The following is a 22,881-nucleotide window of genomic DNA, read 5'->3' as shown; positions in this document are numbered from 1 at the left end:
AGGACCCAGTACTGCAAACACTTGCATAACTGCTTAACTTTACTCCCCAAATAGCTCAATTGAAGTGAATTACTACTGCCCACATGCTTAGAGTTAAGCATATATGAGTGTTTGCAGGATCAGGACTGGATTTATGTATTTAAAAAATCGCCAGATACTAATGTCTTCTAATATCAGTAAGAGTAATAATTAAAGTCCAGTTCATGTATTATATTTGTTTGAAGCCGATAGAAAACTTTTTGTGAGTCAGGGAATTTGGGGATTTTTGCTGTGTGCTTTGTGAATTATCATGTACATTTGCAGCAGTGTATAAATAAATAATATTTGTCTGGTACACAGATGTGCACAAATGATGTAACAAAAATATTCTCTAACAGAGACTGGAAATTGTACACGTTTATTATTCAAACTTTAAAATATCCCAGGCACAATTTTGCAAATACAGAGATAGCACATAAAAATAATCCAAATGAGAGTGAAAAGTAAGTAGAACACAGTAGGAAAATTGACAAATCGTGAAATATCTCAAATAACTTTAACAGTACAAAAGACTCTTAAATCTGGAGGTCTGTATATTATGTACTCATTTGCCAGCACTAACAAAAGCAAGTAAGAAATAAATGTAATAATATATGAAACTTCTATTTAAATTCATTATAGTAATATGTAATAGGAACTTCATAAAACAGAACACTTGCATATGTATACACACGCACACACACACCGAAGAACCTTCTGGTGTGCAAGAAGGATAAAAACTGTCCCTGTAAAAAGATGAAAGGAAAGATGTGTATTATATACTATATAAAAACAATGGGTGCATTAGCAGAGCAATATTAGTAACAAGCATGTACGCAATAAAATGCCTATTTAGAGTAAATAGAATGAAAATTAAATCTGATCAAAACAGACACTTTTCGTATTGTGCACTTTACTTCAACACATTCCTGACTTGTGGAGCACATTTAGGACATGATTCTGTGAGTTGCTGAGAGACCCCCCTCACACCATATTACCTGAGAGGGTTCGGATCAGAAAAAGGCATGGTGATGAAAGGTATTAGCCCAAACCAGGAAGTATGGAGAAAAGACTAAACATTTGTTTAGTGAAAAGATTGTGTTGTTAGCTGGGGTGAACAGAAGTTACTTTTCTCAGTGCATTCTAGCAGGTCATTTTGAGAATATACCATGACTTTACTGAACATAAAACAACAAACAATTTCCTCTGTAAGAGATATTCAGTTTTTCTCATTGTGCTATCAACTGTGAGTGCATGTGTGTGTGCATGTGCTGAGGAGGGGATAGATGGGAATCCCTAACAGCAGATAGCATAGGAAAAATTCCTCCCAGCCTCAGAAATGGTAGTGTCAGGAATTTCAACATGAACAAACTGTACAGCAACCACATTCATCCTGTCACACATGGAGCTGAAGCCAAAAATAAGATATTTGCACAGGAGTCAAACATGTGTGAATGCTGTCCTACATGACACAATGTATTTGACACTGCCTGTGTCAAGAAAGTCATTCCTGAGGTTATACCCAAATGTGGGCTTTCCTTATAGCAGAGGCACAGAAATGATAGCTGAGCCCCAGGGTAGGTTCACAAAAATATGTTTAACTATGTCTGATTTTCAAGTGAAAAATGTCAAGTTTAGTAAACGTTTCCTGACTGGCTTCATTAGTTTATATGCCACAGTCTGCTAATGGCACTGGTATATGTTTGAAGCAAAGCACTACAACTCAACATCATGCAATATTAAATAGAGAAAGCTACTATTACTTACAATATGTCTGCACAAAACTTCTATTATCTATTACAGTGTCATGCCATCATGCACACTACATGCTAGGAACATACACTAGGTCAAGTTACAATTTCTTTAGGGCTGGTAAATCAGAATGATATTGGACCATATCAACATACTAACACCTGCATTTCTATAAGACATATAATAGCAACCAATCATACATTCAAAATCAAACATTGGACGGGTCCATGAACCCTTTGCAAGCTAGTTAATCTTACAACATATTGACAGCATCATAACCCAATAGCATTTCAGCTGAACAACCCACTCTTCCAAGACCCCAACACTGACACCACTCATATCTGGGGGTTAGATTATGACACTATATCTCCAAGTGGCAAAAGGAATGAGGGTTCCTCTTCCCAGGAATCTTCAAATGATTTTTTTTTTTCCGCTCAACAAATTGCACGGTGGGTTTTTTGGTTTTTTTTGCTCGACAAATTTTACCTTAGCAACTCTAGGGGTTCCTTGAAATTCTTTCAAGCTGAAAAGGGTTCCGTGGCCAAATAAAATTGGGAAACGCTGCTCTATCAGAACAGATTCTGTGGGAATGGGAGTGGGCATGCTATGAGCAAGTCATGGGCTGCCCTGTTTGTAGTGCAGGATGCGTATTATCTAATGGAGCTGTGGAAGCAGGACAGGTTTGGTAGCCAAAGCTGGCAGTGAAACACTGGGATGACAAGCAGATGGCCCTGACCTCCTGGGAATCCTTATTTTGGATTCAATTCCTTCCTCCATTAGACTCCTCTTGTAGATTTCACCATAGGAGCACCAATCCAGTAAATGGAAGTGAATATTCTGTGGGTTATGTAACATGGAGCAACAAATAACATGTTTCCTGAAGCTATGCACAGAAACCCAGCAGTAGTCAAGAAAGAACATTTGGATTTTGGCTGTTTATTCACCAAGGCCTTCTTTACCTCTGCATATATAAGTCACATTTCACTGTGTCTTCCAAAGAGAAAAGCCACAGAAAGAGACACATCTGCAGGAAATGAAACACTTTCTGCTCAAAAGAGCTAACCATGCCAAGTCAGGAAACAACAAACAAACACAAAAAGAGTATTTGTTGTACTCCGTATATACCATTGCCCAAGGACAGCTCTAAGTTGGAAAACTGATATGGAATTTTACTTTTGTGGTTAGTCTAAAGTTAATCAAAAACAAGTACCAGACTAGCTCCAGTATCACTAGAGGCATATGTTATTTCTGAAATACAGTCAGAGATTATTTGCAACCAGACACAAGCACCAATGTGTAAAGTGCCTCTGTTTTCCCTTCTTTTCAGGGCAGTATACATGTATAATTCAAAGAAGAATGTTCTTTGCTTTAATGGGCATGTTTCATGGGTATGCATCTCGCGTTTGTGTTCTGACACCAGCAGTCCTGAAGGGTCATGGCATGATAGTTCCGGTGCAGAGCATTGGTTGGGATACAGCCCCTACAGCGCTGAACTTGCTCTCCCTTGACATTATTATTGTTACTATATATTCAATGCATTAGTGCACATGGTGCTTTCTCCACAAGATTCGCTACCTCAGTTCAAATGATTGCCAAGATTTTATAGTGATGGATATTTTGTGCCTGATTCAAAGCCCAGGCTATGTCTACATTGTGGCCTTCTTCCACAAAAGCTTATGTCAATGAATTGTGGAGTGGAATACTGAAAAACTGAGGAAAAACGGCTCTTGCACAAGAGGGGGTTTTTGCGCAAAAAGGAGCCATCTACACAGCTCCTTTTTGTGCAAAAGGCTCTTGCGCAAAAGCGGCTGCTAATTAATTATGCAAATGAAGCATGGCGATATTCTACTCCATGCTTCATTTGCATAAGCTATTGCAGAAGAAGGCTACAGTGTAGATGTAGCCTCACTGATGTCACAGGAGATACCTCCACTGACTTCAATGGGCTTTGTGTTGGGCCCTCAGTGTCTACTCAGGGTCCATACCATAGCAATGAGCAGTCTATGACTATTAAAGTGATTGACCTCTCCTAATTTTTTTAACTTTGAACAGTCTGCTCCTGCACAAAACTCCTTCATTTTAATGATGTCACTGTTATGACCTTTCATAGTTTCATAAATTTCAGAGTTAAAGGCCAGAAGGGACCATTTTATCATCTAGTCTGACCTCCTGTATAACAGGGACCATCACATTTCACACAAATATTCTATGCTGAGCCCAATGGCTTCAGTTATTAAAGCATTTTAGTCCTCGGGAGAGTAAACAGTTCTATGTCTCACACAGAGAACACGAGACACGGAGATGTCACCAGTGCCCAAGGCCCCTGCAATGTTACCATGCTTAGATAATCACAGCCGGTGATCTATGCCTCCCACCTTGGTGGAACATTCCTTCCCAAACCCAAATCTTGCAACCTCTTAGATCCTAACATGTGAACAAAGCACACAAGCCAGGTATCTAAGACTGAGAACCTGGACCACCCTCCTTGGATCTGTCTGTATGTGTGTGTGCATATCTCCTCATGCTGCATGAGAGAAGGATTCACCTGCCTCTATGGAACCATCTTCTCTCTTCTCTGTGCATTGCAGATTCCTCTGAAAGGGGAAGAGTTGGAGCATTGGCAGATGGGAAGGGAGGAGTGTGCAGATCAGGCAAATTTTCAGACTGATTAGAAAACATGGTTCAATTTGACACACTGCAGTACATGCAATTGTGACATCATCAAAATGTATCAAAGTTGAATGCAACTAGAGATGGATAAAATATGAGCAGGTCAGATAGACATCTATCAGGGATGATCTAGACCAGTGTTTCCAAAATGGTGTTCTGCAGAACCCTGGGGTTCCGCAAAGTGAAAATAAGGGTTCTGCGAGAAAATTCAATTACAATAACATTTTATTATTAAAAAATAATAATGTTTTAAAATATGTGCAGTTCAACTAAATGTTGATCCGATGACCTTGTTTAGCATTTGTTTATTATTATCTTTACTTATTTGTGATCTACTTTTTCAGCTCCATATATAAGACTGTTATTAGGGGTTCCGCAAAATTCTTTCGAGTTTAAAAGGGTTCTGTGGCCAAATAAAATTGGGAAACACGGATCTAGACAGTGCTTGGTCCTGCCCTGAGGGCAGGGAACTGGGCTTAATGATCTTTAGGTCCCTTCCAGTTCTAATATTCTGTGATTCTATCAAAATATTTTGTGAAATTTTTGCTCCAATTTTTCCCACTTTTCATAAGACAACAGATCTACATGCCATATAGAAAGTATGCAAAATAAATGTGTCCTCTATTTTAATCTTTTATCTAATTTAGGACCACAGCTGGTTGGACAATGAAGACAAATTTACTTATCTGACATGAATGAAAAATATTCCCAATTAATATGTTTGATAGCAAAATATACTGCCAAAATATTTGTGAGCATCATTCTACCAGAAATAACTAGAAGAACTATTTGAGGTGTACAGGTCAACTGCTTACTTTCTTTATTCACATGGGTATCATAGAATCATAGAATCATAGAACTGGAAGAGACCTCAGAAGGTCATCAAGTCCAGCCCCCTGCTCTAGGCAGGACCAATCCCAACTAAATCAACCCGGCCAGGGCTTTGTCAAGCTGAGACTTAAACACATCTAGGGATGGAGACTCCACTACTTCCCTAGGTAACCCATTCCAATGCTTCACCACCCTCCTAGTGAAATAGTTTTTCCTAATATCCAACCTGGACCTCTCCCACCACAACTTGAGACCATTGCTCCTTGTTCTGCCATCTGTCACTACTGAGAACAGCCTGTCTCCATCCTCTTTGGAACCTCCCTTCAGGAAGTTGAAGGCTGCTATCAAATCCCTCCTCACTCTTCGCTTCTGCAGACTAAACAGACCCAAGTCCCTCAGCCTCTCCTCATAAGTCATATGCTCCAGCCCCCTAATCATTTTGGTTGCCCTCTGCTGGACCCTCTCCAATGCGTCCACATCCTTTTTGTAGTGGGGGGCCCAGAACTGGACACAATACTCCAGATGCGGCCTCACCAAAGCCGAATAAAGGGGAATAATGACATCTCTGGATTTGCTGGCAATGCTCCTCTTAATGCAACCTAATATGCCATTAGCCTTCTTGGCTACAAGGGCACACTTTGACTCATATCTAGCTTCTCATCCACTGTAACCCCCAGGTCCTTTTCTGCAGAACTACTACTTAACCGGTTGGTCCCCAGCTTGTAACTATGCTTGGGATTCTTCCGTCCCAAGTGCAGGACTCTACACTTGTCCTTGTTGAACCTCATCAGATTTCTTGTGGCCCAATCCTCCAATTTGTCTAAGTCATTCTGTACCCTATCTCTGCCCTTAAGCGTATCTACCTCTCCCCCCGGCTTAGTGTCATCCGCAAATTTGCTGAGGGTGCAATCCATCCCCTCATCCAGATCATTAATAAAGATATTGAACAAAACCGGTCCTAGAACTGAACCTTGGGGCACTTCGCTAGAAACCGACCGCCATCCTGACATCGAGCCATTGATCACTACACGCTGGGCCCGGCATTCTAGCCATCTTTCTATCTATCTTACTGTCCATTTATGCAATCCACAATCCCTTAACTTGCTGGCAAGAATATTGTGGGAGACCGTATCAAAAGCCTTGCTAAAGTCAAGGTATATAACATCCACTGACTTCCCCATGTCCACCGAGCCAGTTACCTCATCATAGAAGCTAATCAGATTGGTCAGGCACGACTTGCCCTTTGTGAATCCATGCTGACTATTCCTAATCATTTCCTTCTCATCCAAGTGCCTCAATATGGATTCCTTAAGGATCCCTTCCATGATTTTTCCAGGAACCGAGGTAAGACTGACCAGCCTATAGTTCCCTGGATCATCCTTCTTCCCTTTTTTGAAGATGGGCACTACATTTGCCTTTTTCCAGTCATCCGGGATTTCTCCCGATCTCCACGACTTTTCAAAGATAATAGCCAAAGGCTCCACAATGACATTTGCCAACTCCCTCAGTACCCTCGGATGCACTAAGTCCGGACCCATGGATTTATGTACGTTTAGCTTTTCTAAATAGTTCCTAACCTGTTCTTTACCCACCACGGGCTGTCCATCTTCATCCCATCTTGTGTCACTTGGCGCAGAAGTCCAGGAGCCGACCTTGTCCGTGAATACAGAGGCAAAGAAAGCATTGAGTACTTCAGCTTTCCCCACATCATCTGTCACTAGGTTACCTCCTTCATCCATTAGGGGCCGCACACCCTCTCTGATCACCTTCTTCTTGTTAAAATGCCTGTAGAAACCTTTCTTGTTATCCTTCACATCCTTAGCCAGTCACAATTCCATTTGCGCTTTCGCCTTCCTGATAACCCTCTGGCATTCTCGAGCTATACCTTTAAACTCCTCCCAGGTCATTTGTCCAAGTTTCCACTCTTTGTAAGCTTCCTTTTTGTGCTTAAGTTCACCAAGGATTTCCCCTGTAAGCCAGTCCGGTCTCCTACCATGTTTGCCTCTCTTGCTACGTGTCGGGATGGTTTCTTTCTGTGCCTTCAATAAGGCTTCTTGAAAATACTGCTAGCTGTCCTGGACTCCTTTCCCCTTCATGTTAACATCCCAGGGGATTCTGCCTATCAGATCTCAGAGGGAGTCAAAATCTGCTTTTTTGAAGTCCAAGGTGTGTATTTTACTACTCTCTTTTCTTCCTTTGGTCAGGATCCTGAAATCTACCATCTCATGATCACTGCTTCCCAGGTTGTCACCCACCTCCACTTCCCCTATTAGTTCCTCCCTGTTTGTGAGCAGAAGGTCAAGCTGCGCACGGCCCCTGGTCGGATCCTTCAGCTCCTGCGTCAAGAAGTTATCCCCAACATTCTCCAAAAACTTCCTGGATTGCCTGTGTACTGCCGTATAGGTTTCTCAGCAGATGTCAGGGTGATTAAAGTCCCCCACGAGAACCAGGGCCTGCGATCTGGAAGCTTCGCTCAGTTGTCCGAAGAAAGCCTCATCTACCTCATCCACCTGATTCGGTGGCCTGTAGCAAACACCAACCACAACATCAATGCTGTTGTTTGCTCCTTTAAACTTAACCCATAGACTCTCAACAGGTTTTTCTCCCTCTTTATACTGGAGTTCAGAGCAATCGTAGTGCTCTCTTACATATAGTGTAACTCCTCCTCCTTTTCTCCCCTCCCTGTTGTTCCTGAACAGTCTATACCCTTCCATGACAGCGCTCCAGTCATGCGAGTCATCCCGCCAAGTCTCTGTTATCGCAATTAAATCATATTTCCTGGTCTGGGCCAGGGCCTCCAGTTCTTCCTGTTTGTTGCCCAGGCTTCTCGCATTAGTGTACAAACACTTCAGGTAACCAGTTGATCGTCCTATCTTCTCCATTCGAAACATGGGTCCTCCTTTCTTGCCCCTTCCTCTCTGCATTTCTTCCCGGTATCCGACTTTCCCACTCCCCTAGGGTTTTGGTCACTGTCCCCCGACGAACCTAGTTTAAAGCCCTCCTCACTAGGTTTGCAAGCCTGCTCGCGAAGATGCTCCTTCCTCTCTTCGTTAGGTGGATCCCATCTCTTCCTAACAATCCTTGTGCCCGGAACAGAGTCCCATGGTTGAAGAAACCAAAGCGCTCTCTGCGACACCATCTGCGCAACCACGCATTTACGTCCTCAATTCAACGATCCCTGCCCAGTCCTTTCCCTTCAACAGGGAGGATGGAGGAGAATACCACTTGCGCTCCAAATTGTTGGATCCTTCTTCCTAGCGCTACATAATCCGCAGTAACACGCTCAAGATCATTCTTGGCTGTATCATTAGTTCCCACGTGGAGGGTAGTTGATTAATATAGGGATTCTTAAATAAAGTAAACAAATAGCATCTAATTAAGGTCAGATAATATGTAGTAGTCTTTATTTAAAATAATAAATGCTGCCACATTACTGTTCTAATAGCTCTCAGAAGTTAACTGATCAAGGTCTCTTAACATGGCTATACAACAAAATTCTTTCTTCCATACTGTAGTGCTGATTTCTAACAAATTCCCACAAAGCCATGTCTTTACAGTGGTCTTAGTTCCTTATACATATAATAAAAAAATGAAAATCTGAATTTCATTTATGCTAACGAGAGGCTAATTCAAATAAAGGAAGTGATGTTCATTTGCATCAAGATTCAGCCACACCAGAGTAACGTTTCCAAATGTGGTTTTACTCAACCTTCAATTCACTACAAGCAGGTAGCAACACTTCCAAGTCTGGCTTGTGACAACAGAGCCTAAAGAGGTTTTCAATTCTGCTACACATTTAGCTGCTATTAGTGGAGATGTATTTATCTAAATGGTCATTGCACCCGATGAACTATTCCATATAGCATGTAAATATGCCATAAAGAGTTACAATAGATTCCATTCATTTTAGAATAATTTCCTCTTTAGAAAAGTTTGTTTAAAATACAGAAAAAATATTTGTGGTGAATTTTCCAATGATAGAATTCTTAAGGAGAAACTGATTGGTATCCTCAGGTTCTCCAGATTCCTCATTTAAGCCCCTATTCTGCAGTTTATTCCTACTGAGCAAAGCATGCACATCGTTTCAGCGGGATATAAAAATGTGTCTTGTCTATTCTAACCCTTGACATCAACCTAATCTACGTCACTACACCTATGTAAATAGTCTGGCTGAAGCTGATGTACTTACCACTGCATCTTGCATGTGGTAAGTTTGGTGGGGGCTGTTCTCCCATCAATGCCAGCTACTTTTCTCATCCTGGTGGAGTACTGGTGTCAACAGGAGAGCATTCAGAGATTGATTTATCGCGTCTTAGTACGCATGATAAATCAGTGGCCAGTGGATCAGTTGCTGCAGTATGGATCACCGGCATAGTGGAGACAAGAATTCTTGTTTAGCAATGCACCTAAGAACACATTGCAATGCTTTGCCTTCATTCCTATTTGTACAGGGAGAGGTGAATGTCAGTGAACATTTACCTAGAAATGCTATAGTTGGTAAAGAAATAATAATACCTATTTATTACATAGCACTTGTCATCAGTAGATCTCAAAGTATAAAGGTCACTATCATTATCCCCCTTTTCCAGATGGGGAAACTGAGGTGTGGAGGGGTGACTAGCCTAAGGTCACATAGCCACCCATAGTACAGCAATGGTTAGACCCTCTCTCTCCTGTTTCCCTGTCCAGTGCTGAAGCCACTAAGCCATGCTACACTTTTCCCCGATATAATGTACAGTAAATGCTGAAGAGAATGCAAAGTCAGAACTGAATACATACCAGAGATTGGCCTTCTGTAGCAGAATGTGTGTTAACCGCTATCTGTAAACACACATTGCAAATTTCAAACCAGTTCAAGTCTCCAATTTTTTTATATTAATGTAAAATACCATTTGTGGACTTGTGAGTAGGATGTCCTGATTGCTCTTGGAGGATTTTGTATAATTGTATTAAATATTTGCATTGGCCCTATTTATTTTTCAGAATAAGGCTTCACATACTTTACAATAGATTTTTGTTGATCTGAACAAGTTCCAATTATCTTAAAACTATCTTGCCTTCAGGCTGGAATGATACTGAAATATTGCTCTTTCCAGATATGGAAAAATATACACATAGATGATCTGAACGCTGTCCTTATTGTGGGGAAAAATGGTTTCCTCATCCTTAACACACACTGTGCAGATGTAAATGAAAACAAAACCCTTGGTGAGAGAAGTAGGCATTAGCTATCATAATGCATAGCCTGATACAGTCAAGGTGGGTTTTTTAGGCCATGACTATAGATGGCTGCAGAAAAAGCACTAACTGAGCTAGATGAGAAGCATACATAATATTTGACATGCTGCCCTGCCGATATACACACAGAGATGATGATGGTGGATTGAAGAATTGTAGGCTATGGCTCTGAGGAATCTACTAGCTCTGCAGGTTTGCCGACTGGGAAAGAGAGGGGGCAAAGGGGTTAACTGCTCCGGCGCCCAGCAATTTTAAAGAGCCCAGGGATCCCAGTCAGTGCTGCCAATACTGCAGCGTTGGCAGCACCCAGCACCCTGGACCTTTTAAATTGCTGCTGGAATGCCATGTGGCACACTCTAGCCAGCACGAAGGGCTGGGGGAGCTGGTGTGGTGTGCTCCAGGAAATGCAGAAGGCTGGCTACCCCCAGTCCTTCTCCTTCCATCTGAGGCCCTACCTCTTCCTGGAGCATAGGCCAACCCTCCCATGGCCTGGTCCCATCGTGGTTGTCTGCTCTGATGACCTATCATGCAAGATTTATCTCACATGAAGGCTCCTCTCACTCACATGAATAATTTCTGCCTCTATCTCATTACTAGTCACCCCTCTTTAATTCTGCCACCTCATCTCACCTGATGTTCACCCTTTGGGTTCCTTTTCCCACAAGTGACTTTACACATTTCCCCGTTTTGCCCTTGTCCAATATGAAGAGAACACCCCCCATTGTGTGGTGTGCTCTGCATCCTTGCGTTTTCCTTCAAATCCCTCGCTGCAGTTCCTTTTATTAACTTTCTATCTAGCCATTCAAATTGACAATATGTGCATGCATATAGCAAATATAGATCAAGGACTCAGAGCTGTAGCTTCCATCCTTCCATTACCCCTTTCCCCATCCTTGCTTTATTTCAGTCCTTGCTGTATTGGTCTAGAATAGATTTTAAACGTTTGGGAGAGGAGATATTTCATGGTTTTTTTTATTTTTATAATTGTAACTGAGATTGGGGCTGCACTGGGCAAGGCACTGGACAGACACATGGTACACGACAGTATCTGACTTAACAAGCTTGCAATCAAACAAAAGGATGGACAAAGGAAGGGATGAGGAAATGTGATAATCCTCATTTTTCAAAAGGGAAACGGAGGCAGAGAGAGATCAAATGACTTGCCTGAGGCCACACAGGAAGATTGTGACAAAGCCAGACACTGACTTTATACCACCCGAGGCTTAGTCCAGTACCTTAACCACAAGCCCATCAAGGTAATGCCTGCCACGAATCATGTACGGGTATGGCACGCAATAGGTAATAGGCGGAGAAAGCTCATATATTTTAAAAACCATCAGGAAGATGCTGTAATGGAAAAATCCAGAGGCATAGTACAAGGGAAATGGAGATAAAACTCTGACATCACTCTCAACAACAAAGGGGAATGGTGTCTCCTCTTCATTATAGAAGGCTGGCACTTAATGATGATGAAAAAGAATATATATGCTCTAGACATATCAAATATAGATTTACATATATAGAAATATACATTAGGCAATTCAGTCAGTATACAAATACTTACATGAAAAAAATAGAGAGACAAGGTAGGTGAGGTAATTGTCTCTCTCATATCCTGGGACCAGCACAGCTACAACAACATTGCAAACATGTAAAAATAGGGTTTCCTTTCCCCTTTTCATGATTTACAAAAGTATTCAAAGTTTCCTGTTTAATAGTGTGAGTACTCCCTGTGTGCAAAATACCACACACACTTCTTTCACAGTATTGGTTATTACAGTGTGGAAGCTGACATTCCAGGTGCGAAAATGTTCTTAGGAAATGTTTCAAATGGAAAGAGACTTCAACATCTATTTAAATACAGTAAAAAGGGTCACATTTAGTTGAATTATTTTCAGATTAAAAATGGTTCTGCTGCAGTTGAAATACATGATGATTAACTTTGAACAGTGTATTTCCATTAGAGATGGGCTAGTATAAAAACTCAAGAACTGCAAAATTGATGCAATAATCCTGGGATGCTCAGAGAACCCTCAGCTCTAACTGTAAGCTGAGGGACTACTTCAGTATTAGGAAGAACACAGAGTATAAAAGGAGGTGCACATCATCTTGCAGGTTTAGACCCTTACATGGCTGCCACTTTCCCTTAAAAAGCCAGCATACAAGAATGTATGCCAAGTACCACTGGTGTTGTCATCATAACTTTTTATGTATAATTTTTCATGTTCAAAACACTTTATGGCCATGAATTCATCCTCACAATATCTTTGTGAGGTAGATCAATATTATCCTCATTTTAAAGGTGAAAAAACTGAGGTGGAAAGGTGAAACAAATTGTTCAAAACTACGATCACAATTCAGGAGTTATGAACTCCATATCCTGTCCTCATCCCTAGAACTCTCCTCACCCTCGTGCTTTTACACCATTTGTAGAGCTATTACTTCAAAAAGCAGTTATAATTTAGGGTGATGTCCCAAAAGGTGAAGTACCATTGGTGGATGCTGGGGAGACATCCTCCAAAAATACTACAATTTGAGACGGTGTTTCAATGAATTATGTCATTCAAGATGATGGAGTAAGTTGGTAATCAGAACTTGTGTGTTATTTGTGAGCTTTTGTCCTATGAATATCTTTGTGCATGGGAGTTACTGAGAGTTTCAGAATCATTATTTAGCCCATCTCTAATTGTAGCACACCCAGAGAGTGTGGATGCATGTGCAAGTGTACACATACTGCCACACTGGTGGTCCTTAAAATGTATTCAGTTTGCATGAAAGACAAATAGATAGTTACCTCCAAATCTACTGTCTTCCCTTGTATTTGCCTATAGGAAGTTCTCTTTAGTCATGTAAATCTAGAGGTAAACTAAATGCAAATAGGCATTTTAATTACCTAAGGCAACTGGACATCTTTTAAGGACCATTGCTCTGTAGGTATGTATATAACAGGGAATCATGGTTATCTGGAAACTGCTGCTGTCTTGAATTAATTAAAATGTGGTCAAAATGTAAAGTGCATTATGTGGTATATAACCCTTAGTGATAAAACAAGCAATTCATCTCCCTTCCACAAATTGGTAAGTTTTGCTTAACAGCTGAACCATCAACTTCTCTATCATCCAGTTTTAGTTTAGTTTATCTAGAGTGAGAAAGTCCATCAAATGTAAGTCAGATCATTGTAAACAGAGGCATTTTTTTGTAATATTATGCAAAAGAATAACCAACATCAAGAGAGTGTCCAGTTGGGATGTGTAAATATTATCATATGCTTCTTGGTCCATTTAGCAAATACTTTCTTTTCTGTGATAAACCTATGACCTCCATAGGGAGCATTTTCATGCAGAAAGTATTCATCACATTCATCTCTTCCTGGCTCATAATAATGGTAAGGGACCTTTCGAAAGGCTTCTGATCTGGGAAAGAAAAAAAAACACAGATAAATGTTAACACATGCTCCAGGAAATCAATTACATACATTGTAATTTAATTCATTTGAATCCTTGCCCATGTGTCTTATATCCTGGGTGCATTAAAAGCTATCATATGAAAAATCTTTCCATTATAGTATATATACAGTATAGTTTGTGTACATTTTAATAGCTCAGATAAATAAAATATGTCCATAATGCAGGCTTACTAGTTAGCATAGGGTTACAGACAGAGTCTAGAAAACACTCCCAGGGTTGTTCTATTGCAAAAGTTAGCCAAGGGGTCAGTATCTCTAAATGGCAGATTCTCATTGCGTAGTCCTAGTCCCTGAAACAGGTTCTTGGGTTGGTTGACTGGGAATGGCACTCAACAGTTGATATTAACAAGTAAAACAGAAAGGTGAGCCTTTTTGCACTACTCTTTCTAGCAAATGATTAAGCTAAACCAAACTGATATCTCCTACTCAAGCAATGGTCCAGAATTTGCAACTATAGGGAAATGTCATTCCACCCTATTAAAGGAAGAGTGAAATGTTACTGTGCTATATACTGATTCTCTGCCAGGGCTGTGTACTGAGGATTATTGGCTGAAATCTGTAGAGACAGCTTTGAGGGGCAGTGAAGACAGCTATAAAATAATAATGATAAAAAATATAATAAATAGGAGAAAGGGGAAGTTGCTAGTAATAAACATAAATCAGAAGTTAGGACTTGTAGAAAATTGATAAGGATGTATAGGAACTTAAGAAGAACTCTATGGCCAGCAGAATTAAGGACAATAAGAAGTTTTAAAAGTATATTAAGTTAAAAAAAAAGAATCCTGACAATAGCACTGGTCTGTTACTAGATGGTAATGGTAGAATTACCAATAAAAATGTAGAAAAAGGAGATGTGTTCAATACATATTTCTGTTCTGTATTTGGGGAAAAACAGATGACACATACTCATCATATGCTGATAATAAAAGTCTTTACATTCCACTAGTAACTTTAGAGGATGTTAAACAGAATCTACAAAAGTCAGACATCATATAGTTTTCATCCAAGAGTTTTAAAAGAGCTACCTAAGAACAGTTCACTGGACTGTTAATGCTGACTTTCAATAAGTCTTGGAGAAAAAAGGAAGTTCCATAATACTGGAAGAAAGCTAATAAGCCAATTTTTATGAAAGCAAAAGGAATGACACCAGCAATTATAGACTTGACATTGATCCAGTCAACCTGACACGGAACCCAGACAAAATATTATACTGGATTAGATTAATAATTAAAGGATTGCAATACTATTATAGTCTTGACCTTCACAATATCCTCTGGCAAAGAGTTCCATGGGTTGACTATGTGTAGTAAGAAGAAATACTTTCTTTTGTTTGTTTTAAACCTACTGCCTATTAAAGGTATTAGTGTTGACATAACATATGTCAGTATGTTGGCTTTTGTCAACATTTTGATTAAAAAATTGAATGACATAAAAATTAACATGGCACACATAAAATGGACTTCAATGGTTAATAAATATCTCTCAAAATGTAATGGGTCTGTTTTCAATGGAATGCTGCACTGGTCAGTTCTTGGTTCTATATTTTTATCAATGATCTAGAAGAAAATAAAATTGGCACTGATAAAGTTTTCCAATGATACAAAAATTCATGGAGTGGTTAATAATGAAGAAGACAGGTTACACATACAGGGCAATTTCAGTCTCTCGGTAAACTGGACTCAAACAAAATATGCATTTTGTATGGATAAATGTACCTCTAGGAACAATGAATGTAGGCCAAATTTACAGCATGGAGAACTCTATCTTAGGAATCAATGACTGTGAAAAAGATTTAGGGTCCTGGTGGATATTCAGCTGGTGGATATTCAGCTGAACATACGTTCTCAATGTGACTCTGTGGTCAAAAGAGCAAATGTAATCTTCGGCTGCATAAACAGGGGGGTTTTCAATAAGAGCACAGAGGTTATTTGGCCTCTGTATTTGACACAAGTGTGACCACACTGGAGTACTGTATCCAGTTTTGGTGCACACAAGTTAAGAAGGATGTTGATAAATTGGAGAGAGTTCAAGAGAGGGCCACGAGAATGATTAAAATATTGGAAAACGTGACTTATAGCGGTAGACTCAATGAGCTTAATCTATTTAGTTTAAAAAGTAGATTAGTGGAGTGACATTATAGTCTATATGTATATACATGGGCAGCAAATAATAAAACATGGACTTTCTAATCTAGCAAAGAAAGGTAGAACATGACCAATGTCTAGAAGGTGAAGCTAGACAAATTTTTTATTCAGACTGGAAATAAGGTAGAAATATGAGGGCAATCAACCACTGGAAAAATTTACAAGAGCCATGTGGATTCCCCACATGATTGTATGTTTTTTTTCTAAAAGAGCTGCTCTAGGAATTATTTTGAGTAACTTTTATGGCCTGTGCTAGACAGGAGGTCCATCTAGATGATCACAATGGTGCCTTCTAGCCTTGGAATCTAGGAAAAACTTGAGCTATGTCACTCCTGTTCTCATGATCTTTGTCATATTTTCCATACACAAGGAGAAACATACATCCTTTCAGGGTGGATGACTGTGATTGTGTGTGTGTGTGTGTGTGTGTGTGTGTGTGTGTGTGTGTGTGTGTGTGTATGTGTGGGTAGGTAGGGGGAACTGAATTAAAGGTAACAGGAATCTGACAGCCAATATGCCCACTTTGCTGCATCTGCCTTTGTGTGTTATTAACTCCAGCTGAGAAGGAGCTGGGTCTTCTTCATAAAATGAGGAAGTGAGCTTTTGTCGAGGGACAAAGGAGGGAGGAGATAGGGAGTTTTCTCTATCTCTGGGAAGGGCCTGAGGCTGGCAGACAGAAGGATTTGGGGACAGTATTAATTGCTTTGGTGGGCCTTGGAAAAGGGAAAGGCACAAAGAAAGAGTCCTGAGGGGTACATTTCGCAAACAAGAAATCCTAATGTAATCAAAGTGTATTTGCATAGACATATTTGAGTATGTCTACTTGTATGGAAAAACGTTCTCCATTTGCCGGCTAACTCCAAGACTGTAGAGAGTCTTTGATTTAAAAGGTTTCTTATGACATTTGACATCAAAGTTTTATAAATGGTCGTTATTTTATCAACACCAATGCCATATCAGAGCTAAATACAGTGACAGTATGGCATCACATCAATGCAAAACACTAGGAAATGGATATCTAATTCATTTTTTGGATTTATGGTATAAAAATGAATTGTGTTATTTTGACAAGATATCAGAATTGTAGATACATGAAAATAATTTCCTGTGATCTTACTTGCAGTAGGTGTCATTTATCATCCCATACACATGAATTCCATAGCAAGCGTCCATAGCCAGAATCAAGGTAAACCAACCAGTGCTGAGATATGAACCTGACTGGACCCTGTAAAAATACAATACCATACATAACAAATTGCAGTGAGAAATTACTAACACTTTATCAAGGAAATATCGCTATTACCTAGGCCAAAAGGCATTAAGCAACTTGACAATCTGTCAAAAACATACAATTATTTTGAATTGTTACAGGTGTTCTCTAATTCTTTTTAGCTTGGGGCCTCAGGCTACAGCCCACAGAAGAAAAACCATATGCTAAATATCTGAAAGTCAAACAACTCATGCCCCGTAAGGTGGAAAGTAAATTATATGTACATCTGAAAACCAAATTAATGTAGTGTAGTAGATGACAGATGATAACCACTGCCGGAAGTCAAATGAAAAGGGATGTGTAAATGCACCTATTTATACACCCCCCCCCCTTCATGTGCATAGGAACTATTACTATAATGTCATGTATATTACATGAATATTTTAAGTTTACAATGTGCAACTTTTAAGATTTTGTTGACAATCAGTTTGTAGAATCAAAAGTGGCTGAGATGAAATACTTGAATCAGAGAAAAAAATGTAAGGGAATATAATCTGGTCTGGAAACATTTATTCATGCAACTAGTTCTATTGAAAGAAATAGGACCCCCTGCATGACAGCAAACTAATCACATGAATAAAGATCTAGTCCACAGTTTCCAAATGCCTCCTATATGAGAAAATATATATTATTTAATAAAGGTCAAATATTGTTCACATTAATCATAACAGCAGCACGACTGGGACTCAACAGACGTTCCCACATGAGAAGAGCAAGCAAGAGATGTTGTTTTAATATCTCTGATAAAAAGGAATATGTTAGGCAATAAGGATGGGATTCACACACATATCTAGGTGCCTGATTCCCATTTAAATACCGTTGTGAATCCCACCCTGCACTACACTCTGGATAAGGTCCAGCTTTGCTTAGAGAATGTATGTGCCTTTCAGTTCTAGTGAGAGAATTGAAAATTAACTAAATATTAATAATAATTAATATTAATTAAAATCCATGTGATAAATGTTTACATTAAGTCACAAAGCTAGCTAAATGTAGCCCTAAAACTGGATTCAGTTCAGGAAGATGTGGGGTAAGGTAAGGTAAGGTAAAACAGAGTGGATAAGATGTAATTTCTGTAGCACCCAGATTCTCATTGTCTATCACAAGGTAAAGCAGCCTAAGGATTGCTCTAAATTAAGTTTGGGTGCGAAGATCTTCCCATAGGGCCTTGCTACAGCAATAGGTGCTTTGAGTATGCTGTCTCTTCTCTTGGAACTCCCCCAAATATCTGTATGCTGGGGATGATGTAGAGCCATTCTGCCAGCTTTATACCACATGGAAAAAATTTTATCAGGAGAAATGCCAGATATTTTATTCAGCTGCCTTTGTGCAGCAATGAAACCACCTGAGAAGCCAGAATCAGTATCCTAATATTATAAGTTAGTGCTGAAATATATCCATGTACAAATAAAGTGGGGTGACAAATGAAAGCTACCAAACTTTCACCAAACCTGCTCTGAATACTGTTGTGTTTTGGTAACCGATGTACTTACAATCTGAAACTGCTTATTTTTACTTGCTCTTCTCTCAGAGAAATGGTGCCATTAGTACTGTGACGTTAAACAGGCTTAGAGACATATGATTTAAAATATGATCTTTCAGCCAGTTTATTAAGAATTAAATATAAGCTATGAGGCACTTATATTCCTTGTTCAGGGCATATTGTTTGGTTTTTTACAGCCCTATTTCTTTTTTACCCTTTGAAATGCTGCAACTGCCACAGTTAAATTGCTCCTAGTAGTCTGTGCATTTTCTTAGTGCTCTTTATCACCAGATTTGGAAGTTGGCTCACTTTTTTCTGCTCTCTCTAAATGTCTGTATGTCTTCCCTCCACCCAAGTTTCTCCAGTTATACTAAACAGATTTTTTTCCCTAGAGTCTACTATAGAGAAATACCAAAACTTTCCATAATTCCCAACCAAATCGTGGGGAACTGAAGTGGGTGTTCAAAAGTAGTTAATCCAGAGTAGCATCTGGCCATGTTTAGCTGTGCTGCTTTTAACAAGCTTCCTGCACAACAGCAGAGGCATGCTAACCTTGGGCTAACCATTTAAAATCGTAATAACCATTTATCAGAGCCCTATGAAGATCAGGACCTTTCCGATAACGGAGGCTTATTGGACAGCACTATATTGACAATAGTAGCTGAAATCTGCTATGCTCAGGAGTAAAAAGGAATTTTAAAAAGAATTAATCAATATTTCATGTCTTGTTTTAACACCACTGGACTTTAGTCCTCCCATCAATATACTACACTGGCAGGATAAATAAAAACAGCAGAGTAAGTTCCCAGAAACCTTCCCTGGGAAGTGGAGTGCATGATAGAATACAGATTATGTACTTTAAAACAAAATATTTTTTCCTTCTTTTTCTTTTCTTTCTGAAGATCTGTGGCAAATGAAGGAACACAGTTAAACAGTGGGAGTTCTGGAGGAAATGTAACACCCCGGAATGCTATTGATATTGTAAACAGATTTTATATATTCATAAAAGCAATACAGACAATGTGAAAACAAGTCAATGGTTATTTGGTGTATTTATCTTGGAAACGAAAAGCTTATTTGGTGTATTTATCCTGGAAAAGAAAAGCTTATTTTGCTCAAGTCTCCTACGACTTCAAAGAGAAATGTTAATTACTGGGATTTTATTCACGCTTTTAAGACGTGGTTTCAGCAAGTTACTTAAGTATATGCTTAACTTTAAGCACAATGTCCAATCAGAATCAATAGAACTAATATGTTTAAAGCTGGGAATATACTTAAGTGTCTTGCTGAGCTGGAGCCTAGGAAGTGACTGTCCATTTAAATACCACTCACTTCAATTTAAAAAAACAAATGTGTTTAAAAGTTATCTGCAAATTTCAAGTTTCAAAATACTGCAGCTTTATATTTATGGGAGTGTTCTATATCTAAGCTATAAAGGATTGATGATTGTTCCATAAAGTTTAGAGAACTAATAATTTAAGAATTTTCTCATTAAATGGCAAATTAATTAGCCAGGAAAAAGCTTAGATATCATATAAACAGGAATCTGGGATGCCATTTCAAATAACACAAGAGAAAATGCACCTTCTTAAACATTGATCTCATACGATTCCTTTTGCTCAAAGGGCTTTTTTAATTAATTAAGAAATATCCTTTTTCTAAAAATCCTCATAAAAACATTAGTATGAATATAGAGCGCAAACTGAGCACAGATTCAAGTTGTATGCAATCAATGGCTAAGCACGCACAGAGATCAACAGGACAGGATCAGGCCTACAGAGTGCTTTTTATATGTAGAGCTTAACATGTTTTTCACGCAGGTGGGTAAATGTTAGAAGTGATTAACCTACAAAAAAATTTGAAAAATAAATTAACAACGTCTAAGCTCTTATGGTTTCTCATGGTACAAAGCAGAACAATATTTTATTTAAGGAGTTTTACTTTTTTAAGGAACATATCAATTTTTCATTTTTTAATTTTTTTAATTTTTTTGCCACTGATGAAATGAAAAACAATCAGGGTTCACCTATCCCTTCTCATCCCCAATTTTCCCTTTCTAAATATGTATCATCTTCTCCTTTGGAAAACTTTGAAAAGTTACAGAATGCCAAAAGAAAAAATGAAACACTGTAAATTTGACAATATAACTTTTCTAAACATGAAAAAACTTTAAAGAGTTTTAGGAAAGAGAAAAAAGAAAAAAAAACACTTCACATCAATGGTTTCATTGTATTCTGTGTCACAAAGAAAAAAAGGAGACTTGTGGGTGGCAAACTCTGCAACTTAAATAAAATGATTTTTGAAAATCAAAACAAAAGGAAAATTTCAATTTGAAAGTAAACTTTGTTACATACTCTATCCATTTTTCTAAAAATTGAAAATGATATCTTCCCAAGGAAAATGTTACTTTTGATTAAACTCCATTTTTCAGTGGAAAAATGTTTCTATCAAAATATTTTGACCAGTTTTTGTAAATACTATTTTATCTATTTTATGGAAAAATTGAGGCACAAAAAGATGAAATGCCTTGGCCTATGTCACACAAATGATAAAGGTATGAAAGCAACCGATCTATCTTGCTGATCAGTCTAGTGTTCTATTCGCAGGATTATGCCCAATTCCATCTTTGCACATTTTTTCTTTTAAACAGTTCATATTTTAGTACATGCACACACCCACATATAAAAAAGCCACCTTACATTGTGCATGCTATTACATACCAGTGTATAAACTAAACCAGCATTTTAAGGCTGAATCCTGATGTGCTTAATAGGGATGTTAGATTGTGGGTAATAGAATAGTCGACTAACTGCATGAATTCTTAGCAGTCAACTATTCTAGAGTTACCAGCTTCCTCTGTATCTGTGGGATGTGGGACTAGGCCTCTGACAGTGGGATGCAGAGCTTGGTCCTGCTGTGGACAGAGACTGGTTCCCAGCTGCAGTCCCTGTCCACGGGGGTCTGAGCTTCCTTTGGACTGCAGCTGTTGCCAGAGCAGCCTCTGTCTGCAGGGAGCTCAGGCCACCTGTGGACAGGGGCTGCTGCTACCCGCACTGCCGCCTCTGTGTCAGAGGCAGCAGCACGGGGCGCCAGGCAGAAGCTGGTCTATGACGGGAGTCAGTTTAAAAACCAGCTCCTCTAGTGGACTGGCTGCCTGCCGCCCTGTGCTGTTCCCCCCGATACAGACACAGCAGCGTGGTCTGAGCTCCCTGTGGACAGAGGCTGCTTCAGTCTCTGTTGGCAGGGAGCTCGGACCCCCCAGAGACACGGCTGCTGCTGGGGACCACCCTCTGTTCACGGCAGAACCAAGCTCTGCATCAGGTTGACAGAGGTTTAGTCCCACATCAGGCAGAGCAGCCTCTGTCTGCGCTGATTCTGGAGGCAGGTGGCACTGCAGGGCTGGTGCTAGGAGTGGGAGGGGGGAGAACCAGCTTTTAAGCTGTCTGATACAGAGGCAGCAGGGGGGAGGGAGTAGAGGGAAGCGAGTAGTCAACTAGATTATCCAGTAAGCCTTGGCTTACACTCGTTGCATCCCTAGTGTTTAATAGGCTCCACTTCCACTAAAAATAACTACAATACCTGCCCGAGGAAGTGAGGAAACAGATTGACAGAGCCAGACGTGTACCCAGAAGCCTCCTGCTATAAGACAGGCCCAACAAAGAAAATAACAGAACATCACTGGCCATCACCTACAGTCCCCAGCTAAAACCTCTCCAACGCATCATCAGTGATCTACAACCCATCCTGAACAATGATCCCTCTCTCACAGATGTTGGGTAGCAGGCCAGTCCTCACCTACATGTCAACCACATATCTACACCAGTGACACCATCACAGGACCTAACCACATCAGCTACACCATCACTGGCTCATTTCACCTGCACATCTACCAGTGTAATATCATGTGCCATCATGTGCCAGCATTGCCCTCTGTCATATATATTGGCCAAACTGGACAGTCCCTACGTAAAAGAATACACAGACACAAATCAGATATCAGGAATAGTAA

The 22,881-nt window shown here is 39.6% G+C and overlaps 1 protein-coding gene across 2 annotated transcripts in view; it reads right to left on the bottom strand.

Moving 5' to 3' along the window:
• Positions 1–381: 381 nt before the first annotated feature.
• ST6GALNAC3 (ST6 N-acetylgalactosaminide alpha-2,6-sialyltransferase 3) overlaps positions 382–22,881 on the bottom strand; it is a 339,199-nt gene continuing 316,699 nt past the window's right edge. The window contains exons 4-6 of one of the 2 annotated variants that reach the window (XR_012905922.2): positions 17,237–17,344; positions 9,461–13,922; positions 382–8,618 (exon numbers count right to left, since the gene is read on the bottom strand). Coding sequence is in view for 1 of the 2 variants with exons in the window: in XM_075936284.2 (XP_075792399.1) it covers positions 13,736–13,922; positions 17,237–17,344 (295 nt within the window). In the remaining variant the exon portion in view is untranslated. Of the gene's footprint in view, positions 13,923–17,236; positions 17,345–22,881 lie in introns of both variants that reach the window. The other variant, XM_075936284.2, reaches the window with a different exon arrangement.

This window comes from Pelodiscus sinensis, chromosome 9 (genome assembly GCF_052426305.1).
Source record: "Pelodiscus sinensis isolate ZL-2025 chromosome 9, ASM5242630v1, whole genome shotgun sequence".
Lineage (NCBI taxonomy): Eukaryota > Metazoa > Chordata > Testudines > Trionychidae > Pelodiscus > Pelodiscus sinensis.
This window is presented reverse-complemented; position numbering and strand designations above follow the sequence as displayed.